At 51.0% G+C, this 19324-nt stretch overlaps 1 protein-coding gene across 2 annotated transcripts in view; it reads left to right on the forward strand.

Annotated features, from left to right (window-relative positions):
• Positions 1-19324, forward strand: part of SLIT3 (slit guidance ligand 3) — a 597102-nt gene that overhangs the window by 501247 nt on the left and 76531 nt on the right. For both annotated transcript variants that reach the window (XM_024753367.1, XM_024753366.1), the window contains 4 exons: positions 2626-2769; positions 4242-4405; positions 14322-14472; positions 15659-15733. In XM_024753367.1, coding sequence (XP_024609135.1) covers positions 2626-2769; positions 4242-4405; positions 14322-14472; positions 15659-15733 — 534 coding nt within the window. The remainder of the gene's footprint in view (positions 1-2625; positions 2770-4241; positions 4406-14321; positions 14473-15658; positions 15734-19324) is intronic.

Below are 19324 nucleotides of genomic sequence, written 5' to 3' on the forward strand. Positions count from 1 at the left end.
TATATATATATATATATATATATAAACATACCACATCTTCTTTATCCATTCATCTGTCGATGGATACTTAGGTTGCTTCCGTGTCTTAGCTGTTGTAAATAGTGCTGCTATGAATATTGGGGTGCATGTATCTTTTCGGATTAGCGTTTTCTCCAGATATATGCCCAGGAGTGGATCATATGGTGACTCTTTTTTTAGGTTTTTAAGGAACTTCCACACTGTTCTCCATAGTGGCTGCACCAATTTTACATTCCCACCAACAGTGTAGGAGGGCTCCCTTTTCTCCACACCCTCTCCAGCATTTGTTATTTGTAGACTTTTTAATGATGGCCATTCTGACTGATGTGAGGTGATACCTCATTGTAGTTTTTTCCCAGTTTTTAACACACTGCGAGGGCTGAATGAACAGAGTTGCATGTGGGATGTCGCAAGATGATGCAGGGAGGACTCTATCCTCAGGTCATGAGATTGGCATTTCTGACCTGGTCTCTTTACTGATAATTCGGTATTTCCTAGCAAGATGATGCCCTCAAAAGGCCCTGAACATCAAGCTTTGGAACAAACCATCTACCGCATACTTTATCTTTCTTTTTAAACAAGAGAACCAAAAAAATGTGTGTGTGTGAAGGGTTCATTCCTGACCTGTGGCGACTTAGCCCTGTTGGATCCTCTCGCTGTTCTCCCTGTTTCTCTGTTCCATAGCATCCTCCTTGAAATACCCCCCAAAGAGAGTGATTTTGACTAAAATTTAATATACAAAGCACAGTTAATTCTTGGGGGAAATTGCTACAAAGGGGATAGACAGATGGGTGGGGTAGATGAGGCATTCATAAAGAAGAAACTAAACCCTCCAGAGACCTAGAGTACCAACCATAACTGCATCCAGCATGCACCTTGGAAACGTGTAACCTTGAACAAGCCCACCAATCTCTCAGCCTCAGTTTCCTCAACTGTAACGTGCAAGGCTGGCTCTGCCCATCTGCCCAGGTTACTGTGAGAATAAAAGGATGTCAGGAAAGCACGCTGGAAAGCAGGAAAAGTATTCTAGCAACGTGAGCTTTTTTTGCCACTGGGAGGCAGGAGGACATCTGTGTGAACCCTTGGGACCCTGACCGTTATTAGCCAGATTAAACGTCGGTTCTTCCTCTTGTCACTGCCACAGCTGCCTGCCTCACAGGACGGACCTGCAGCAAGGGAGTGGGGGCATGGGTCATTGAGCTCCCATGGCAGCCCCTCCGTTACCAGCTCCAGTCCCCTGGACCCTGGCATCAAGAGCCTCCAGAGGCAAGCCAGCCATGATGCATCCCATGGGTCCCTCCCCATGAGGGAAGCTCTGAGCCAGCATTGATAAGAGAAATTTTTTAAATTCCAGCTTTTTGCTGGTCAGTTTAGTAACCCCCTCACTTTCATTCAAGAGTGGGTGAGCAGTGATTTTACACAAGGTTCAAGGGCACAGATAGTCAGTCTAGGATCATAAAGGACATTTGTAGGACCCAAAGTGCTTGCCTTGCCAGCCCCATTCTGGAAAACACTTCCATCACCTAGGATGGACCAGCATTTCACCAGAAACACAGCTTCCTTTTATGCTTTTTTTTTTCCTTTTTTTGGTTTTGGTTGGCCGGGGTGGGTCTGAAGAACTAAAAACCATAGCAGAACGGGGTCCCTCGTGGATAGGAAGGCTGACCCTGCGGGATAGGTGTCACCTTAGAGGAGAGTGACCCCCTGGATTTGCATATGGAGTTGAGTGTATTTCTTAATAAATGCTTGTGCTAAGCACTAGGAATAAAGGGAGGAATAAAATAATGTCATTTGTGCCATCATAGAACTTACCGTCTTGGGTGGGAGGCAAACGATAAACAAGAAAACAAACAAATATCCTCTAACCATAAATTGAGAAATGCTACGAAGGAAATAAATAGGGGGCTATGAGAGACAATAGTAGGGGGTCGTAACTGGAGATGAGGGGGTCAGGGCAGGCCTCTCTGAGGAGCTGACATTTGGGCTCAGATACAGAGGAGGAGAAGGAATCACGTTACGAAAGGGGTAAAGAGCGTGTTCAGAACATGCGTGGTGTATTTGCGGAATCACGCGGGACTCCATCCATGTGTGTGTTTGTGTTTCTGTGTGTGAGAGAGAGAAAGGATGTGTCTGTGTGTGCACACATGCCTACCCACGGCTGTATTTTTTCTGGGACGATGACCTGCAACTTTCATCAGTTTTCCAAAGGGATCAGTGATCCAAAAGAACTCTAAGGAATTTTCTGAATCAAAATTACCCTTAGTCAATCAGCTAAAGCATCCAAATAATTGTGCCAAATGATTTTTTTTTTTTTTTTTTTGAGTCCTGGAAGCTCTGCATGCTAAAGCAGAAAGTGGAGCACACAGGGTGCCATTTCAGGTCTCCCTCCTAGAGCACGGGTGCAGGGCAAGTCTCCAAGGGATCGGTGTGTGACACAGCATCCGTGGTGACCGGGTGCATGAGTGCCCGGACGTGTTCGGAGGTTCGGTGGCCACAGGCATGCGAGTCCCTCTCTTTCTCTGCTGAGGGCCGGAGCCCCTGCTGTGAGGAGAGCACTGCAGGTCAGCACGAGGATTAGTGAGTCACCAGCCTCTCTCCTGCCTGCAGGCTCCTCAATGCCAACAAGATCAACTGCCTACGGGTGAACACGTTTCAGGACCTGCAGAACCTCAACCTGCTCTCCCTATACGACAACAAGCTTCAAACCATCAGCAAGGGGCTCTTTGCCCCTCTGCAGGCCATCCAGACGCTGTGAGTATGCCACCTCGAGTGCCAGCGCGTGCCCAGGCAGCCAGCAACCCCAAACACGTAGTCGCAGAGAACATTCAAAATGAAGGCAGAGTGAGCACATCCAGGAGGAATCCTGGAGCCTGCGGCGAGAACGGGATGTTAATAATAGCACTAGCTTGGGACCTCCCTGGCAGTCCAGTGGTTAAGAATCTGCGCTTTCAATGCAGGGGGCGTGGGTTTGATCCCTGGTCAGGGAACTACCATTTCCACATGCTGCATGGCTTGCCCAAGAAAAAACAATTTTTTTAAAAATCATAATAGGGCTAGCTCACCTGTACTAATCACTCACACCATGCTCCGTGCCCCACGGGGTGATTTCCCTGTATCCAAACAGTTAAGCCTCACAACAGCCCTAGGAGGTAGGTGCTTTTGTGATCCCCCATTTCTATGTGAGGAAACCAGAGGCACGGAGAAGTTAAGTAACTTATTCAAGGTTGCACAACTAGTAAGAAGCAGGATTTGAACCCAGGCCGAGGGGCTGCTCACCTGCTCTTTTAACCACTGTGGCCACTGTATTCTGAGCAGGCTCCATCTCTGCTGATAACCCATTCCTGCCCACCAACACCCGCAAAACCAAGCCTCTGGTACAGGCACACTGTACCAGAATACGGGAGTATTTCAACACCCTCGTTAAGGAAGAGTTCCTCACTCCCAAGCACTGCAGATGTTCATAAATAGTTCCGTTAGATAGATGACACCTGAGTACAGATCTCAGCCCGTGTTTTGGATGGCTCCACCCCTAAGCTTAGACCCTAGCTCCAGCCCCCAGCCTGACCATGAGCCTGGGGGCTTCTGGAGCCCTTCTGAGTCATCTGGAACTTACTGCCCCTGTAGCCAGAGACGGGAGCCAATAAAGGGTAAGAGCAGCTGCTACACATTGAACCCCGACCACGTGCTAAGCGCTGAGTGTGGTGCTTTGGACAGTTTTCTCACTGAGCCGGGGGAAGCCAGGCCCATGGTGTTGTTGCCCTTGTGATGCTGAGGATGGTAAGAACAAAACCCGCTACTATAAATGGAACACCCACCCTGTGCCCGACACCATGCCAGCTGCTTTATGTACCGGGTGTTCCTGAGCTTGGAGAAATAAAATTCAGTCTGCTCTCAGCATAAACCCTAAGCCTGCAACTTTCATTGCCCTTCAAAATTGGCGTGGGTGAGATTGGAGACGATCAGGGGTGGGTCCTGACCCAGGTGGGGAGAGTAAGGAAGGCTGATTCCCCAGGCGGGATGCCGGCTGCACCTGTGACTGTCTTTTGCAGACAGCAGAGCTCAGGCCCCCTCTCCGGGTCTTGTCTGAGAGCAGTTTCCACCTCCCCCGAGGCCTCCTGGGGCGATGAAGGAGGGAGCCTGGCACCAGAGCCTAGCACCAGGCAGGGGGGTGGCGGAACGTGGCACCAGGGGTCCCATCTGATTAACTCCCGTCCGTCTCGCAGCCACTTAGCCCAAAACCCATTTGTGTGCGACTGCCACTTGAAGTGGCTGGCCGACTACCTTCAGGACAACCCCATCGAGACCAGCGGGGCCCGCTGCAGCAGCCCGCGCCGGCTGGCCAACAAGCGCATCGGCCAGATCAAGAGCAAGAAGTTCCGCTGCTCAGGTAATCAGCTTATGGGGCAGGGCCCCACCTTCTGACTCAGAGTACAGCAGCCCCGGAGAGGCCAGTAATCCAATCTGGAGGACAGCGCGCGCTGTAATGGCTCCTGGGGATCATCTTTGCAAATTAAATTGGGAAAATTCAGTTAGTCCTGCAGAAAACCAATTAGCTTATGGATTTAAAATAAAACACACACACACAATAAAAGCATTGTGGGGAGGAAGGCGGGTGATTTGGGGAGAGACAGAACCCAGGCAGCAGCCCATCTCCCGAGCTAGGTGGAAATGAGGGGATGAGGCAGCCTGGACACATGCGATCTTGAGAGGCCATGATTTATTTTATTTTGTATTGTTAGTTTCCAAGTCACGCTCCCCAAGTGGCAGATAGAGAAATAAATATACCCCAGGCCAGGCTGCAGGAAGCATGGAGCCTTGGGGGCCTCCTCTCCCGCTCTATGGCCACCTTCGGTACAGCCCTTGGACCACAGTGTATTCTAGGTTTCACAGACGTTTTTGCTCTCTCCTCCACCCCAGATGGGTGCCTTCTGATCATGGAGAGAACAGCAAAGAGTGTTGCTCAGAAAGAAAGCAAAGCCTTGCTCTCTAGTTCCCAAGCTCTCTCCAGAAACCTTCCTCCCTACCGCACCCAGAAATGAAATGGGGAGGGGGGTTGGTGAATGGCAGGGGAACTCTCAGCTCATCTTGGAAAGAGAACTTGCTCTCCTTGATGCAAGAGCTGGATGAACAGGCAGTTAAAAATGACTATCATTTGTGTTGTCTGCTCCTGGAAAAAAATCACCAAGCTGCTTTGTGCTCCCAATGGTGAGACGTTGATAGTATGATGTAGTGAGATGGGGTGAAGCCAACCCTCACAATCTGTGTGTCAGCAGGAACTGTTCTTCTCTCCCTGCCCGGAGCATCTTGTGTAGGTGGGTTTTCCTGGGGAGAAGGCTAGTGTCGGCCCTAGTCGCCGGGAAAAAAACCGGCAGGCAGACCTCCACTTCTTTCACGTTGTTCTTGACCTCAAAGTCGGATTCTTCAGTCCACGCCTCCAGAATGATCAGCCTGAGCTGTTTTAGTTTTTTCACCAGAAGCAAATACCTTGAGAGGGCTTGGAGGGACCCCAGGGACTTTGCGGCAGTCTGAGACATTGATCTCAATTTGCCTTCCCCGGAATAACAATGTCAGTTACGAGAGCAGCTCCTTGCCGCTGATGACCACTGTGCTCAGGGCTTCTAGTTTGACTCGGTTTTTCCAATAGTCCCGTGAGATGAGCAGGAGAGGTCCCCTTGCTGCAGCAGAGGGAGCTGAGGGCTCAGAGGTGAGGGGGCACCCCATGGTCACAGCAAGCAAACGGTAAAGGCAGGCTCGGACCCCAGGTCTGGCTCACTCCTCAACACCACGGGGCATGTAGGAGAGAAGGGCCATTGGGGAAGGAGGTCCAGCTGCTTGGATGACTTCCTTCCCCAGCCTCATGGCCCCGCCCCCAACCTCAGGCCCTGAACTCTTTCCTTAAGTTCCCTCTTGGGGCTGCAGCATCTCAGGGAGGAAAATGCTCTCCCAGCCCAGAGCTGTGCCCTGAGGCACAACCGTCCTGTCCCCGGGGCCCTTTCCTCATGACTTACACCTCTTGTTCCTTCTGCCTCCTCTCTTCCTACCCATGTCTGGCTGGGGCTGAGTTAATTACCTCTAACAGCAGTTGTGCCCAAGAAGAGGGGTGATAAGAGGCCGAGGAGGGCAGGGTGCCATCTGCCATCCCTGATCCCTCAGTCTGGAGGCTGGTGGTGGGGTGGTCCCATCATGATCTCTAGATCCCGATTGATGCCAAGACCCTGGGGCATAGGGTGGGGATGAAATCAGCCCAGGGATCAGCCATTGCCTCGGAATGACTGTAGGCTGGGTTTGGGGATGAGGTACAGACAGAAGTAAGTAGGAGAAAGAGGAAAACGGCCAGTAGACCTAGAAACAGTAGAGCTTAGCTCTAGCTCTAGGTCTGCCACTACCTACCTATCTTTGCACTGGAGGAACCCTGGCTTCTTTTCCTATGTGGGGTAGGAATGATTAGACATTTTAAAAAGACACAAATAAGGAAAAGGGACAGGGTTTCTTGATTGACCGTGTCTAAAAAAATTTTTATACATCAATAGTAAACAGAAAGATTATTCCTATAAAGGTAGAGAAAGTTAGAGCTGTGATGATCCTAACATATAACATTCTATACGCTCTTATTTTATGTAGCTACAGACAAGAGAGGTCAAGAGAGCTAGCTACTGGTGCACTCCAAAGGCCTTGGCTTTGAGAGGCACTGGGGCCCAGACCTGCTTAGCATTGAGGGATGCAGAAGCCACATCTCTAAAGCTCTGTGTTTCCAGGAAGCTCAAGAAGAAAGAAGGAGGGGCAGGTGACACGTACTGGATTTGACAGATAATAAGTCTGCTTTTTACTTTCCCCTAAAAGCACTCCCATTGCAAAGACAGCTGATGTAATTAGGAGCCAATTTGAGGGCTGCTCTTGCAACGCGTAAAGCTCCTCCTTAGGCTGGGCATCTGGCTTCCCAGCTGCACTGTGTCTGCCTCTATCAGCTGTATCCGCCGCCCTGGGCAGCAAGATCGGGTTAGAGGTGAATGCTGCCGGCTGGGGTAATCTGACCATCAGATTAAGGCCTCCTCAAAAGGCACCATCTGGCTGCCTGAGACCCCAAGCCCGTCCTCGGGGGAGCGCTTGGTGGTTGCAAAATGCTGTCTGCCTTCCGTCATGCCTCCCCCACTTTGTGTGTGGAGATCCAGTTGGCAAGAAGAAACTGGTGGTGAAGAGTACAGAGTGGTGTAACCCCTGTCCTCATCTGTACAAAGATGGCAAAGAGTAAGACACCTCTCAGGGAATCACAAAACTTTAGAGCCCCCAGAGATTACCCAGTCCATGCTAGAGAGGAAGAAAATGAGGTTCACACAGCAGTAAGTCTTATCTAAGATTATAGAGTGGTATTTTCAGGACAAGATTTGTAACCCAGGACTTCTGATATACTGAGAAGATTCTTGATAACTTTCTCCGGGGCCCCTCCATTTCTTTCTGTTGAAGGAAACCAAACAGAAGGAGGGGAATTTTAAAGCTTGGGGACAGGGGCATGAAAGGGCTGGATTTTCCCTGCACTGGTGCTGAGGACCTGATCAAACTTGAATACGAAATCCCCAAACCAGAGTGTTCGCAGAGCCCTGCCTGTCTGGAGGCGCTCAAAGCAGAGTTGAGTGAGTCTAAATTATAGTGGCCAGCTCTAGCCGGTCGGATGGGAGGGCTTAGCAAGAGGTGGAGCCAGATCCGGAGCTGTGGACTGACTTGGACTAACCAGTCAGTCATCACAGATAACCTATACACGTCAATATGCTGCCACCACCTTGTCCTAAAAACACACTGTGGAGGAACGGTGACCCCGTCGCTCCTGTCAGAGGGCAGGGCAGTGAGGGTCCCAGTCTGGTCTCTTCAAGATGCCCTGACTCTGGTCTCTTCAAGATGCACACATCTCTTCACGGCTTGGGTGGAAATTCATAAAAACGGCCGCTGACCTTTTGCAGATAAGGGTGTAAAGGCTGGGCACCCTCCCTGGGCCCATGGCATCGAGAACAGCTGGTTGTTGGTCTCCCCAGCCCACTCCATGATTTACAGTCATGGCAGAAGTCAGGAAGGACCCTAGAAGCTGGTATCTTCCACTTTCTTTCCTTTTCTTAGTTTGAAAGAACCTCCTTGTCATGATCATTGTGACTGTGGGTTTCTCAGTCCCAAACCCAGGGCCCTGGGGCTTCCCCAACTTTCTCCCTGCTAGGAACATGTATTTTCTCTCAATGTCACACCCCTTCTCTACTATACCTTGATTGATCTGTGATGAATATCCGTCAGCCAGGGGTTTCTGGGGGCCTTGAAGGATACTGAGGAGACATCAGAGGGACTTTTTCTAAAGAAGAGCATTGCAGCTTTGCTAGACCACTAGGAACCGTGACCTGTCTCTTTACGGAAGGCGCCGGGGGAACAGCCTGTCACGGAACCACTCTGCTATGGGATGGGCCCTAGGCAGCAGACAATGCGGAAGATGCCTCTGCTAGGTTCGACGTCTTGGCACATCTAACGGTGTGATTGAATGGGGTTCAGAGGCTCAGTTCAGGCCTGCGAAACGATCCCAGACATTTGTGGTCATAATTCCCCTTGGGAAGGATCTGTTCTACCCTGATACTCCTGAGTAGGGATGTCCAGTGGCCTCCCACCCATTCTTCTCCCTTCCTCCTGTGTCTCCCCCGGGGCGGGGTGTGAAGGGCGGTAGGGCTCCTGTCTCCGGACGTGTTCCTGTGGAACCCCGCTCTCGGTACTAATCACGCTCAGTGGGGGCCTGCTCCGGCTTCCGCTTCTCCACGCTGCTTCCTCTGAGCGCTCCTGTCCTCTCTCTGACGCTGCTTCCTGACCTTGACTCTGACCAGTCGCCGCGGGGCTTTCCTTTGTGCTTGATCTAACCATGTGGTGGAACGATGGAAACGGAACATGGTTCTGTCAAGCACCGCGGAAAGCACCGCGCTCTCCTGCAGCATGGCCCGCCACCGCTGGACACCTCTTCTCTGCTCTGGAGCACCGCAGCCCACCACCCGCCAGACCCGCCTCTCTCGGTCCAGCCTCACGAAGGGTGGGGGCGGGTGGGAGTCTCGAAGGATTCACAGAGCACCTCCAACTCCAGGTAGCAGATCTGGGCTGAAATAGGGATGGGGAAGCGTACGGGGGACAAGCTGAGATCTGCATCCACGTCTCTCTATCCCAAATGGAGTTGCCATCCCCCAAATCTAGTCTGGATGCCAGCCAAGTGGTAAAGTAGCTAGGTCTGAGCTCAGACACCACTGTTTTTCTTCTTGAAGAGAACACGTATACCCAAGGCGTACGCCCTTTGTTTCATGGAAGAGTCCCAGCCCGAGGTCATTTTCCCACGTGGCAGTTAACGCAAAGCTCACACTGCTGGTACCCACCCTCCACCTACCATCTTTATTGGAAGCATTAGGACTTAATGTGAGCATGAGAATGATGAGACTGCCATGAGTCTGAGACACTGGACGTAACCTGAGGCTCCTTCTGGAACTGACCCCCTCTCCTCACAAGTACTTTGGTCCCTGTGCAGCCTAAAGTCCAAGCTGTCTCCTTGACCTTCCAAGCACAGTTAACATGAGGCGAAAGTGCTGGGCTCCTCAGCGGTGCTAGCTCAGTGCCATGTGGGGTCTGTGCGGAAGCCCACTGCCTCTGATAATAAAGAGAGGGGCGTCTCGGCACCTCCGGTGCTGCTTATTTCTTGATAAATCCTAGACCCAGTGTAACCGGAAGATTGTGTTGTTGGTTCATGCCGTGGAATGTGTGTGCTGTCCCATGTGAGAGAGGGCCCTGGGCTTCCATGGCGATGTGTGACTCTCACTGTCTCCTCTCTCTCGGGTTACCCCTCAGAGCCAGGGCCCCAGCCGTTGCTGAGGAATGGAGAGTCCTGTTTACCTCTCTGAATTCTTTTCTCACGTGCTTACCATAGACCGGGTGCTGAGCTAGTTTACATCATTACCTTGTTTAATTTTCACAACAACCCTATAAGTCCCATTCTGCAGATGAGAACATTGAGGTTCAGAGAGGCCAACTGACTTGCCCAGGGTCATTGGACTCCAGCGTGGCTGCTCTTTACGGCTGTAATCCTCAGTTTTCCCAGCTGCGGACAGGCCCATGGCCTTGAGTTATAAAATCAAAAAGACCTTGACTTGACTCGATAGGGAGTTGAAAAAAATAACACTCCCTTTCAAACTTCCTTCTGTTAATAGAAAATGACTTGAGGGAGAAAGAGAGCAAGCATCCCTGTTTACATGGCTCCTCCCCTCCAGCATGAATATACCAAGACCCATTTGGTACAGAACAAGTCCTCGGGCCTAGAGAAATTTTCTTTCCCTCTGAACAGAGAGGGCGTTCTGAGTTCCTCGGCACTGCCGCCCTGTGCCAGGGCCAGGCCTTCGGGAGTGGGTCCACAGGGTGCCCTTCCACGGGTCCCTCCCTGGTCCTCCGGCAGCTGGCTGTGACCAGACAGTGACCAGCTGCAGGCCATGGCCATTTCCCTCTGCTTCCAGGCAGTTAGCTGCATTCATGTTAGACTCTGACAGGGAGAACTTACTAGGACAGCTGTCTGCCCAGCCAATCTCCAAACTCCTGGTAAACAATTGGTGTTCTCCAGCCAACTGGTGTCTGGTCCCCTGGCCTTTGCCGACAAGTGGATAATTGTGAACCTAGCAATGTTCTCTTGATTCCATTCATGACCTATAACCTTTGCTTGTCCTTTCAAGCTGAAGAGCCCCGGCAGGCCTCCTACTCCCCCCCAGTTCCTCTTTCTCCTCCTTTCCTCCTTCTTTCATCCCACCCACCTTAGGGGTATTGGAGGTAGAAGAGGAGAACTCTGGACACGTGCATTGGCAGGTCCTTGGTGCTCTGATAACCGTGCATCTGTGACTTCCATTAAACAAACTGGTTGCCCAGAGGATGATGCAAAATGCAGACTGCTAGTGACAGCAGCCATCCTGGGCCCAGCGCTGGCCTCTGCAGCCAAGTCCATCCAAAGGATGGGAGCTTTGACTCCCCACCTGCCCCAAGCCCCTGACCACCCAAACATTACATACGTCCTCTCCTGGGAAGTGGCGGCAGGGCAGGGATTCATAATAAAACCGCATTGCTCTGGATTTCCACTCCCCTGGTCTATTGAAGTTTCTCTGTGCTCACGTCCCAAGTGTCGTCGTTCTGAGCTGCCCACCAAGGAGGAGGAGGGCTACGGGGGCAGGAGCAGGGGAGATGCCAGGTGACATCAGCTCTCCCAAGACCCATTTCAGCCGGCGTCTAGTTTTATGGCCCTTGTTCAAATCCTCCGAGATCTCTCCTGTCTGAACTCCCCTAAAGAGAAGAAGCGACGGCCTATTTCAGTTACTTCTCTCCTACTAAGTATTTCTGGCAGTGGCAAATATGCATGGAGATTGAAATTGACTTTTAAAGCTCTGGAAAAGTTAAAAATACTTCTGGGTAGTCGTGAGCATTAGGCATTACAAATGGCTCCGAGAAACCCTGAGTAGTTCGGGGAATGAAATACGACGTGATGGAGGTGGCATTTCAGGCTGGCTCCGACCGGGGAACGCACTCTTTCAGTTTTGTACGTACGCCGTTATTAACGTTTCTGGCTCCCACTCGTATAAAATACCAAACTCCGACCCCCTCGTTATTACAAACCAGGGCAATAACAAAAACAGCAGGGGGAAAAATGTTGGAAAGCACACATTAATCCATCGAATCTAATTGCAAAATCATTTCATTAAAATGGGTCAGCGGCTCCGTGGCACAGGTCGGCCAGTTATAATCTAAGTATACTACAGAGAGCGATTCCTGCTAACTACAGACGCTCTCACCTTGATTGAAACGAAAACGCATTTAATCGGTGGCTGTCCCCAGCCGCAGCCCCAGCCGGTGCACATCTTCAGGCTCATCGTGTTAGCGAGCAAACCGTGCTCCCTCCTGTCTTTCTGGCTTTGATCACTCAGGGTTTCTCCGCTTTGCAAGGATCCCATCCTAGACACCTTCCCGAAGGAAAAATACGTGCATATGTACGAAAAGCCCCTTCACGCCGTCACCATGGGGAACCGCCGTGGGGAATGAGAGAGGGTTGTCATCTAGCAGGGTTTGCGCGATGAAATTCATCCAGGACTCAGCACGCTGACGCGTCGGTGGGTGGGGGGCCGGAAACAGCCCAGGTGAGAGTTATTCAGTGGGACGGATGCCGACAAGCCAAGGGCAAGAAATTTGCATAATGCACTGGACCAGGGAGCCGCCCAAAAAACCTGGGATACCTGCTTGGATTTTGCTCACACAAGCCTGTGGGTGGAAAGTGAGATGAAGGAGGGGAATGGGGAAGGAGCAAAGAGGGAAAGAGACAGGTCCAGGCCTTGACCTTCTGTTTTAGGTGGATGATGTCACTTCAGAATCAGAGACCCACCAAGTCCGTCCCCAGTCAGGCATTACCACGGGGAGGAAACGTGAGGAGTGAGAAACCAAGAGGGCAGTGGAGACATCTGCTTCCTGTCTCCCTGCAGCCCACTGAGGGAAAATGCCATTCAGTTCACCTCCACCAACTTGACTTTATGATCATTCCTAGGTCTGGGATTAAGGTTTTGTCCAAAAGCACATCTGCAGTAAAGCGAAGTATTTGTCACATGGGCCCTGGCAGCAGCCTGCCTGGCTTCGTTTCTCTACCACGTCCTGAGTGACCTGCAGGCCTCAGTTTCCTCATCGATAACATGGAGTCATAATAGCCTCAGAGTGTTGTGAAGGTTTAATGGGCTCACGCATTTGAAGTTCAAAGAATAGTGCCCTGCTTGTGATCCACGCTCAGCACACATCAGCTATCATCACTCACTACGCCGATGTTTTAACGGCTTCTGACGTGCCAAATGTTCCACTAGGTCCCCCCAAAAATCGAATCACAAACATCTGTACAACTCTTGACCCTTTTCCAGAGGCTCTCCACCACCTTGATCTTCCTCAAATCTTCAGAGCCCCTGTGAGATAGGGGCAATTTATGTGGTTCCCGTTTTACATGTGGAGAGATTGAGGCTAGTAAGTGGCAAAGCCTGGGCAAATCCACGCCTTCTGTTGCTAAAACCTCTGTACTGCAGATGTCCCGTTCTGCTCCTAATACACATAAGATGGCCAAGGTCCACCTCAACTAGCCAGGCAAACAAATGACCTTCACGTTCTCTGCAACACTGCAGAAATACGCACGTATGGAACAATTTATGTGCTAAGGACACCCCATTTATGCACTGGACAGATGTAAGCCAAGCTCTCGTGCCCGGCATTGTGCCGATGAACCGAGGAGGGTGAAAATAAAAGAGACCCGACCCCCATCAACTAGCTCGTGTCTGATAGGAGAACCAGAGCTTCCCTTTTATTTCGGGCAAGGTTTGTGGTCTCACAGAGGTTCGCCCATGTGCCAGGGGATCATTTCTGATTATTAAAGCAGCTCCTCGGGGCATCTCTCAAGACGGCGCATCATTGGCCCTGTTACCATTACTGTGTATGTAACCTCCAGAAGAATTCGATTTCAAACATTAATCTTAGCTCCAACTACCTTTAGCTCATTGGAACTGGCTTTTCACTGTAGTTAAACAGAGCTTCCTCTCAAAGGCAGCAGGTACATCTAACCCTCGCAAGAGTTGTACTTGTCTTTACAGTGTTTTACATTTGAATTCATCACTAATATTTTTTTAAAAGAATTATCAGGCAACCCTGAGCCAAAATCCCAAACGTTAAGGCAGTGGGCTTCAATTCCCCAGGACCCCGACCCTCATGATTGCTTCCCAATAATGAAACCAGGTGTCAAGGCTATTGATTGCCATGTGCTGGGCCCCCTTTATCGTTTCATTACCTGCTTTGTCCCTGAAGACAGCTGAGTTTATGACCGTCTTCCCTGACCTCATTCCCACCCCTGGCATAGCTCCCATCAAAACCCCATCAAAATCTCTTCATTTGGATTTTCATGAATATTTAGAGGGCCCATGGATCATGGGCATCATGGACTAAGTACCCCCCGTAAATCGTAGACCAAATTCTGTACAGGGACCTCAGAAAGGTCCATGACCCACAGAAACTTAAGAGCCCACGGAGCTTGTGGCATTAGATGGAAAGTGATGAATGACAAAGACCAAAGGGAAAGCAAGCAGCCTGGAGGCTGGGGTGCGGGGAAGGCAGAGCAAGGTGGCCAAAAAATGAGGGCAATGCTGCCTCTGTCACTGGGCCATCCCCCCGCCCCGTGTCTCCCCGTCTCCAGTGCCCACAACCTCGCCCCATGCCGGACCGGCTGCCACTGACGCCCCCTCTTTGGCGCCCCCCAGGCTCGGAGGATTACCGCAGCAGGTTCAGCAGCGAGTGCTTCATGGACCTCGTGTGCCCGGACAGGTGCCGCTGCGAGGGCACCATCGTGGACTGCTCCAACCAGAAGCTGGCCCGTGTCCCAAGCCACCTCCCCGAATACGTCACCGACCTGTGAGTGCTGCCCAGGCGGGAGCCCCTGCACGTCCCCACGCCCAGTCTCCCTGAGCCAGCCAGGGTGGGTGTGGGCTCCTAGAGGTGGCCCCCTCCCAGCTCAGTCACCTGGGTGTTCCTTGGTGTCCCCTGCGTCCCAGGACCAGGGCAGACTCCCCTAAGCATCCGCGGGGGACAGCTTGCTCAGAAATAAAGACAGCTCATTCATTCTATTGATACAAAGATTTTCCAAACACCTGCTGCGAGCCAGGCAGTGTGCCAGGCCCACCCTTTTCCGTGGTGAGCTAAGCAGACCACCCCTCGTACCCCTTAGGAAGCTTACAACATAACCGGAAAGATGGATAGCGCATAAATGATTGTCCTAAAGTGAAAAAACAGCTAGAACGATCAGGTATATCTGAGCCTCTGGTTATCCATGCTAATAAAGAGGCATGTTGGTTTATCCAGAAGTGGCAGAGCTCAAAGTTACAGCATGGGGTGGGGGGCAGGGGTGACGGATCTGGGCCTGACTCCTGTCGTCTCCAGTTTTCCTGAGGTTGGGCAAGTTGCTTCTCAGATCTGAGCATCAGATTCTGAGCTATAGAATAGAGGTGTTAATACCTACCTCCTACGGGGGTTACAAAGATTAGGTAAGAGGATGCGAGCACAGACTTTATCTTGAATCCTGGCATGGACTAAGCCCTGCATAAATGACGGTGGTCTTTATTATTATTATTTTATTATTATCTTTGACTCTCTCCTGCTCTCCCTGAGCTTACATGAATGTTGGGCGTGGAGTCCCTGAGCTGCCCTTAGCAGAGGGATGTGGTCAGGAAAGACCTGAGTGGCTTGGAGAGTTGGAAGAACCTGGGGAAACCTCCCTGGGGGTTTAGGTGGTCATTGGTACCCCTACAAAATGAAGGCAAATCATTGGCACTTGACCGTTAAGTGCTGAGCATTCAAAAAGTTGAATACGCCTTCAGCAGAGGGTCTTCCTCTCCTTTCTGGCCCCTTCTCACACCCCTCCTCTCGCTGCTGGGCCCCCCATGCTGATGGGGTACACGGAGGGTTTCTATGGTGCTGTTGACCTGGACTGAGTGAGGTCCAGGTGGCAATTCAGCTGAAGCCACGGGGGGATGGGGGACCAATGGAGGAGGTGCCCCATCCACAGCTCACCCACCGCCTCATCTGCTTGCTTCCCATGTAGCCGACTGAACGACAATGAGATATCTGTTCTAGAGGCCACTGGTATCTTCAAGAAGCTGCCCAACCTGCGGAAAATGTAAGTCAGTCTCAGGAATTTGGCAGACCGGAGCAGAACACCAGGGCACGGGCGGCTCCCTCTCCCTCCACTGCAGCCCCTCCCAGTCTCCTCCTGACCCCGCTCTGGGCACGTCCTGGGAAGCAAGACACTAAGGCAGGACCATGCAGAGGCAGAGCACGCATTTTGCACCATCCCTGACCCTCACCCCATCCTTGCTCACCCCCATCCTCCACCCCACACCCAATGTCTACCCCAGTGGGTGGTCGGAGGGACTCAGTTGAGGACCAGCAGTGGGACATGGGAATCTAGGGTGCACATCACTTAGTAATTTTTATGCGGTAACAGTCAGAAGGTCTGTTTTTAGATGGACCTTAAAGGCCTCCACATGGTTGAGACACACTGGAGCGGAGACACCACAGCTGCCTCACCTCCTTCATCTGTAAGCACGCTGGTGCACAGCTGGCCTTGCTTCCCCCTCCCCTTCCCTTCCCAGGTGTGCCAGCAGAGGTACCAGCATGGACAGGGGGCTCTCTGCCATCTAATTCCCTTCTCCTTGACCCTGCTCCCCACTCCCACCCCATCCTCCACATGTCCCAGCCCCAGAGTTTGAGTCTGCCTCTGGAACAAAGGAAAACGGTCAAGCCTCATTATTCATAGACCCTGTATTTGCTGATTCGCTTACTCACTAACATTTATGTGTAATCTCAGAATCAATACGCACAGTGCTTTCATGGTCATTCATATACATAGACAGGGCAGCAAGAAATTTGAGTCCTCCTACATGCACATCCCCAGCTGAAATCGAACAAGGCCACGTTCTGATTTCTTGTTTCAGCTCCCAGACTGTAGACAAGTGTCCAATCCACAATATATTTAGTGCCACATTTCTTGTTTTGCATGTTTGTGCTTTTGTGGGTGATTTCACTGTTTAAAATGGCCCCGTAGCATAGCACTGGAGGGCTGTCGAGTGACCCTAAGCATAGGAAGGCTGTGATGTATGTGCCTCACGGAGAAGATACGTGTTACATAAGCTTTGTTCAGGCACGAGTTATAGTGCTGTTGGCTGTGAATGCAATGTAAATAAATCAACAATATATATTCAATAAGATGTCTTTAAACAGAAACATGCATCAGACAAGGTTAGGTATTGATCGGTTAATGAAAATGGTGACCAGAGGCTCCCCTAGGAGCAGTGGTTCAGCATTCACTAATTCATCTTGCCCAGTGACTTGGTAGAGCTTAACCACGATGAATAATGAGAATTAATTGTAACCCTTATTTTATTTTGCTCTCCACTCTTCTACCCATCAGTCCCTTGCAGGCAAGAAGGAGAGAGACCTTCCCCTGCCCTGGGCAGCATCTGGATCGCATCAGTGCTATTCCCTCCCTGCCGGCAGTTGCCACCTTGGCCACGGCCTCAGGGACAACTCTGTAACTGAGAGCAGTGGAGAGCACTGTAACTGAGGGGGCAGCAGAGGGAGGACACACGTGGGTCCTGGTGAGGTTCACGGCTGTCCGAGTGGTCAAGCCCACCTCTAGCTTCGGGAACCCAGCACAGACATCACCCATCACCTGCCAGGAGATGTCCTTTGAAATTCAACCCCCGAAAATGCATACTTTTTTTAACCTCAAAACAAATTTACGTGCACGTGGAGATAAGGCATGTATTAAAACAAGTAAAGCTGGCCAAGTGCATATTTGCACAGTAAACAGGATCAAGTAGTCTTTGCTTCCGTGAAGAAATGTGCGCTCTCCCATTTTAGGTGAAACTCAAGCGCTCTGAGTCTTTCATCTTCCTAGTTTTGACAGGGACCTGAGTATGAAGAACTGTTTCTGTAGACCAACAAAAACAACAGCACAGAGGCAATGATAAGTCGCAGCCAACTCCCAGCCTCAGCATCCAAGCCACAAAAGGGAGTGGTGCGGACTGTGGCAAAATGTAGGCCGAGTCCTCACGAAAAGGGGCAGATGTCACTAAGTTCCTCCCAGCATCTGCCATACTGGAAGGAAGGTCAGAGCTGCCAAATATTCCCTTCATGGGAGCAGCTGGAAATCCAGGTATGGCGGAAGAACAGGCAGGCCGGCATTTGTTCTGAGTTCAGCTCTGCCCCACGCCTGCTGTGTGACCCTAGGGATGCCCTTAGCCTTTCTGGGCCTTTCATAATAGAAACAAGTCCACCTTCCTTGTTAGGTGTGATGAGGACTAGAAGTAAGTATAAGAGGTAAGGGGAAAGACATGGCCTCTGTCCATGGGACCGCGGTGAGAAGGTGCTGGAAGACAGAAAGAGGACATCTGGGTCAAGTGACCCAGAGCAGACGGCTAGACATTTAAAACAGGAGTTACAAACTCAAACGCCTTCAGGACCCCCTGTGGAAAGGGAATGGGTGCAAGGCAGCAATAATAATAATGGCGACAAACAGTTACTAAACACTTTACTCTGTGCGTCAGACTCCGCCGATACTCAGGCAATTACCCCTCACCAAGAAAAACAAAACAGCTTTGAGATTGCTTCATTTTACAAATGAGGAAGCTGAAACACAGGAAGTAAGCTGTCCAAGTTTAAAAGTCAAGCCAGGAGCGGTGACAGTGCAGAGTAGCTGGGGAGCGCACGCACCACCTGAAGGCAGTAAGCGCACGTGTGTGCACGTGTGTGTACCTAAATCCAGGTACATATAGTGCCAGCCAACCAAGCACGTGTCCCGGTAGGGCACATCTGGTCCCAAAGACCACCAGCTGCAACCACTTACTTAAAATAACTTGATGGCGACTCTTTTTAAGTGAACAGCCCTTATTTGCTGGGACCCGTCACCACCCCTACACTCCCATGAGGTGATGGGTCAGCTGGAATTCTGCCCATCAGGGTGGTTAAAGCCAGCAGTGCCTGTGACCGAGGCTGCTCAGCTTCCTCAGGGACTGTGGAGCCAGGGCCCTAAGGTTACAGTCTGGATGGCAGCACCCCGACAGGGCACGGAGGCAGAGGGGAGTGGACACACGGCCAGGAGTTTGGACACTGCGGTGCCTTTCCAGACTGTTCTGAACCTCTGTGCCCCTTCCTGTCATGTGGGAATAATGAGATTTCATAAGTATCACTAAGGGATGCAAAAAGAGGTGTGAGCTGTTCCCCACAAAGGTTATTAGGACTGTGGTAACTCAAGGTAGCTTTTCAAGTGACCTCCCATTCAGAGTGGGGTCACGGCCTCTCTCGGGCCAACTTTCAGGTCACTTCTTACACTGAAGGAGCATCTCAAGCAGAAGCTGAAACCTAGCACCCCTCTAGCCCAAATCAAATCCCATGGGTGGATTTGGTGGTCGTGGTTGTGTTTTTTTGCTTTGGTTTTTTTTTTACCATCTCTATTGGAGTATAATTGCTTTACAATGGTGTGTTAGTTTCTGCTGTATAACAAAGTGAATCAGCTATACCTATACATATATCCCCATATCTCCTCCCTCTTGCGTCTCCCTCCCACCGTCCCTGTCCCACCCCTCTAGGTGACTAGGTGGTCACAAAGCACTGAGCTGATCTATTTTACGTTTGGTAGTGTATATAAGTCCATGCCACTCTCTCACTTCATCCCAGCTTATCCTTCCCTCTCCCTGTGTCCTCAAGT

This window comes from Neophocaena asiaeorientalis, unplaced genomic scaffold, assembly GCF_003031525.2.
Source record: "Neophocaena asiaeorientalis asiaeorientalis breed wild unplaced genomic scaffold, Neophocaena_asiaeorientalis_V1.1 scaffold268, whole genome shotgun sequence".
In the NCBI taxonomy this organism is placed as follows: domain Eukaryota; kingdom Metazoa; phylum Chordata; class Mammalia; order Artiodactyla; family Phocoenidae; genus Neophocaena; species Neophocaena asiaeorientalis.